The sequence below is a fragment of the Sphaeramia orbicularis genome, unplaced genomic scaffold (genome assembly GCF_902148855.1).
Source record: "Sphaeramia orbicularis unplaced genomic scaffold, fSphaOr1.1, whole genome shotgun sequence".
NCBI classification, from domain to species: domain Eukaryota; kingdom Metazoa; phylum Chordata; class Actinopteri; order Kurtiformes; family Apogonidae; genus Sphaeramia; species Sphaeramia orbicularis.
The window spans coordinates 55001-60264 of NW_021941597.1; the positions used below are offsets into that span (position 1 = coordinate 55001).

Genomic DNA, 5264 nt, shown 5'->3' on the forward strand with positions numbered 1-5264 from the left:
GTTGGTGGATTTTTGAATTATGTTTTATCTTCAGGTGATGTAGCCAGAACACACATGGTGCCTTCAGGACCTCTCGGGCCTGTGGTGCTTTCAGGGCCTCTGGGGCCTTTGGTGCTTTCAGGGCCTCTGGGGTCTGTGGTGCTTTCAGAGGCCTCTGGGGCCTGTGGTGCTTTCAGGACCTCTCAGGCCTGCGGTGCTTTCAGGGCCTCTGGGGTCTGCGGTGCTTTCAGGGCCTCTGGGGTCTGCGGTGCTTTCAGAGGCCTCTGGGGCCTGTGGTGCTTTCAGGACCTCTCAGGCCTGCGGTGCTTTCAGGGCCTCTGGGGTATGCGGTGCTTTCAGGGCCTCTGGGGTCTGCGGTGCTTTCAGGGCCTCTGGGGTCTGCGGTGCTTTCAGAGGCCTCTGGGGCCTGTGGTGCTTTCAGGACCTCTCAGGCCTGCGGTGCTTTCAGGGCCTCTGGGGCCTGCGGTGCTTTCAGGACCTCTCAGGCCTGCGGTGCTTTCAGGGCCTCTGGGGTCTGCGGTGCTTTCAGGACCTCTCAGGCCTGTCGTGCTTTCAGGGCCTCTCATTTGTGTTGTTTTTTTCCCCAGGTGATGCTGTGGTCGTTTACGCTGATGGCTCCTGCTGGGCTGATGGGAGGAGCTATGCACGAGCCGGCATCGGCGTTTACTGGGGCCGTAACCACCCACTGTGAGGATAATAACACTGGACACTAAATGAAGGGGCTTCTGGGAAATGTAGGCAGGGTGTTTTAAGCTCAGTCGTGTTTACATCAGGTTAGTTTTACATGAGACTCACTGCAGGGTCAGTCCATCTCAGATCACCCAATTAAATGGCATTTTTAAACCTCAGCCCCTCCCATTTGTATTACATTTGGTTCATAGGTAGTTCATAGCCAGAAAAGCCAAAATTTCCCATTTAACTGTATTGGACCAACGGTTTTCAAGATATGATATGTCATCCAAACTGGAGGAGGTGGAGTTGAACTCACTGGGTGAACTGAGATGGACTGACCTGTAGTTTTTAGCTTCAGGGTTCATCTGAGTAGATCAGTTTTATTTAACATTTCCCAGAATGCATTTCAGCCACAAACATCCAATTCACTGCTTTTCAGACTCTACTGTTTCTACATACTGACACACTGAGTCTCCATGGTAACACTCGCTGAGCCTTATGGGTATTGTAGTATTTAGAGACTATGAAAACCTGGATGTGGTCCGCCTCCATCCAAATGATTGACATGTCATATTATTGTTATTATTTATTCGGTCTTATTTGTTTGACTTTTTTCCAGAAATGTTGCCGAGCGACTGGAAGGAGAACAAACCAGCCAGAGAGCAGAGATCCAGGTAAGAGCTGACCTGTGTGTGTGTGTGTGTGTGTGTGTGTGTGTGTGTGTGTGTGTGTGTGTGTGTGTGTGTGTGTGTGTGTGTGTGTGTGGTTCTTCTCTCATGTGTTTCCTGCTGGTTGTGGGCTCAGGCAGTGTGCAGGGCTCTGGAACTGGCCCAGGAGAACCACATCCAGAAGCTGGCCCTGTACACCGACAGCAAGTTCACAATCGATGGTGAGTCCAAGACCAGGACTGTGACTGACTGGTAGAGGGGGTTTAAGGCTCTGGGGGGTTCAGGACTCTGTGGTTGTGGTCTAAGTGGTTGTGGTCTGTGTGGTTCTGGTCTGAGTGGTTGTGGTCTTTGTGGTTGTGGTCTGTGTGGTTCTGGTCTAGGTGGTTCTGGTCTGAGTGGTTCTGGTCTAGGTGGTTCTGGTCTGAGTGGTTCTGGCTGGGGTCTTTCAGGTGTGACTAAATGGGTGAAGCACTGGAAGGTGAACGGGTGGAGGCTGGTATCTGGAGGAGCCATCACCAACAAAGACGACTTCATGAAGCTGGACAGACTGACCACTCGGCTGGATGTGGTCTGGGTCAGTACCACACACCTTACAGGTCCATGATTAGGACCAGAATCTGGACTTGGTCCTGGTCCTGAGACCTCTGAGGTCCTGTATGTCTGTAAACCAATAATTAGGTCCTGGTTTAAGTGATGACATGGTTGAATGGTTTTCCTCCACACCCACCTTCATCAACCCGCCAACAGCGCCATCATGTGGTCTGACCTAGAGTCGACAAAGGTCACATGACAACACACGTGTGTCTGAGACTGTGACGTTCACATCCTGACAGTCTGTGGAACTGAACAAACAACTGGCACAGTTCAAGCACACAAGCCAATGTCAGGGTCCATCCACCGTACCCCAGGGGCGTGTCGGGGGTGGGGTTGTGACTAACTCAGGGGCGTGTCGGGGGTGGGGTTGTCGCTATAACTCAGGGGCGTGTCGGGGGTGGAGTTGTGACTGTAACTCAGGGGTGTGTCAGGGGTGGAGTTGTGACTAACTCAGGGGCGTGTCAGGGGTGGGGTTGTGACTGTAACTCAGGGGTGTGTCAGTGGTGGGGTTGTTGCTGTAAATCGGGGGCGTGTTTGGGGGTGGAGTTATGACTGTAACTTAGGGGCGTGTCGGGGGTGGGGTTGTGACTGTAACTCAGGGGCGTGTCAGGGGTGTGTCGGGTGGGGTTGTCGCTGTAAATTGGGGGTGTGTTGGGGGTGGAGTTGTGACTAACTCAGGGGCGTGTTGGGGGTGGGGTTGTGACTGTAACTCAGGGGCGTGTCGGGGGGCATGTCAGGGGTGTGGTCTCAGTCTGTGTTGTTCTTCCTGCAGGTGGACGTCCGTAGCCACGCTGGTCACCGTGGGAACGAAGAGGCGGACAGGTTGGCCAGAGAAGGAGCAGCAAAGCCTATACACATTCGATGGGTGGTTTGAGGGGGGGGGTTCCACTACAGTTTAGTCCTGAGGTTTTTTCCACTTCATGGTTTTCCTAGTCCCCCCCACACACACTAAGTCTTTTATGGTTCTTATTTTTCCCACTAACTCTTTTCATGTGTGTTTTTTCCATTTCTTCACTTTAAATGTGTGTTTATTAATGTTCACTTTTTTCCTCTACTGTTTTCCTGGCATTTTTTTCCCACTACATTTTTTTCCTGGGTTATTTTCCCCACAAAATATTTTCTTGGCTAACTTTTTTGTTTGGGTTTTTTCCACTAAATTTCCCTAAAGGGGGGTTCTGTCAGACTGATGGGCCCAGCGTTCCTGGGGGGTCAGTGGATGTAAGGTTCAAGTGGTGTAAATGTTGACATGTTCACTTCACTGTTGATCCTGTGGATGAAAATAAAGGATGTGAACCACAGGTCCAGTCTGGAAAAACTAATGACATTAGTGCACAGCTCATGTTGGAAAACCTTCTACTGATGATGGTCTTCTGTCAAATAAATGATCACATGTTCAGAGTACAAGCAGATTCTCTAAACCTTCATTATTTATTATTTTTGTCTGAACTGGACTGGTGTTTGGTTATCCATGTTAACTGGAGCCAATCAGACTTCAGTGCATTCTGAGCAGATCTGGAATAATGATGATGTCAGTGGGTTTGAAATTAGAAACAAACATGAACAGACGTTTGGTTTGTTGTTGTTTGATGAAGATGACAAGTACATATTTGAAGATGAGTCACTTTTGATTTAGTTTCATTTAAATCTGTCTCAGAACAGATCCTGTGTTCAACGGTGAAAACATGATATTGAGTCGTAGGATTGAACTGTGACGTACTAGTACTAACAGTGGATATACTACTACTGCAAATACTAGTACTAACAGTGGATATACTACTACTGCAAATACTAGTACTAACAGTGGATATACTACTACTGCAAATACATGTACTAACAGTGGATATACTACTACTGCAAATACTAGTACTAACAGTGGATATACTACTACTGCAAATACATGTACTAACAGTGGATATACTACTACTGCAAATACATGTACTAACAGTGGATATACTACTACTGCAAATACTAGTACTAACAGTGGATATACTACTACTGCAAATACATGTACTAACAGTGGATATACTACTACTGCAAATACTAGTACTAACAGTGGATATACTACTACTGCAAATACATGTACTAACAGTGGATATACTACTACTGCAAATACATGTACTAACAGTGGATATACTACTACTGCAAATACTAGTACTAACAGTGGATATACTACTACTGCAAATACATGTACTAACAGTGGATATACTACTACTACAAATACATGTACTAACAGTGGATATACTACTACTGCAAATACTAGTACTAACAGTGGATATACTACTACTGCAAATACATGTACTAACAGTGGATATACTACTACTGCAAATACAAGTACTAACAGTGGATATACTACTACTGCAAATACTAGTACTAACAGTGGATATACTACTACTGCAAATACATGTACTAACAGTGGATATACTACTACTGCAAATACTAGTACTAACAGTGGATATACTACTACTGCAAATACATGTACTAACAGTGGATATACTACTACTGCAAATACATGTACTAACAGTGGATATACTACTACTGCAAATACTAGTACTAACAGTGGATATACTACTACTGCAAATACATGTACTAACAGTGGATATACTACTACTACAAATACATGTACTAACAGTGGATATACTACTACTACAAATACATGTACTAACAGTGGATATACTACTACTGCAAATACATGTACTAACAGTGGATATACTACTACTACTACAAATACTAGTACTAACAGTGGATATACTACTACTGCAAATACTAGTACTAACAGTGGATATACTACTACTGCAAATACATGTACTAACAGTGGATATACTACTACTACAAATACAAGTACTAACAGTGGATATACTACTACTGCAAATACTAGTACTAACAGTGGATATACTACTACTGCAAATACATGTACTAACAGTGGATATACTACTACTGCAAATACATGTACTAACAGTGGATATACTACTACTGCAAATACTAGTACTAACAGTGGATATACTACTACTGCAAATACTAGTACTAACAGTGGATATACTACTACTGCAAATACTAGTACTAACAGTGGATATACTACTACTGCAAATACATGTACTAACAGTGGATATACTACTACTGCAAATACTAGTACTAACAGTGGATATACTACTACTGCAAATACATGTACTAACAGTGGATATACTACTACTGCAAATACATGTACTAACAGTGGATATACTACTACTGCAAATACTAGTACTAACAGTGGATATACTACTACTGCAAATACATGTACTAACAGTGGATATACTACTACTACAAATACATGTACTAACAGTGGATATACTACTA

General features: G+C 44.6%; 1 protein-coding gene across 1 annotated transcript in view; it reads left to right on the forward strand.

Moving 5' to 3' along the window:
* The window catches only part of LOC115416369 (ribonuclease H1-like), an 11739-nt gene extending 8931 nt beyond the window's left edge, over positions 1-2808 (forward strand). The window contains exons 4-8 of the mRNA XM_030130114.1: positions 588-687; positions 1292-1346; positions 1477-1561; positions 1790-1914; positions 2707-2808. Of these exons, the coding sequence (XP_029985974.1) occupies positions 588-687; positions 1292-1346; positions 1477-1561; positions 1790-1914; positions 2707-2808 (467 nt within the window). The remainder of the gene's footprint in view (positions 1-587; positions 688-1291; positions 1347-1476; positions 1562-1789; positions 1915-2706) is intronic.
* Positions 2809-5264: the final 2456 nt, after the last annotated feature.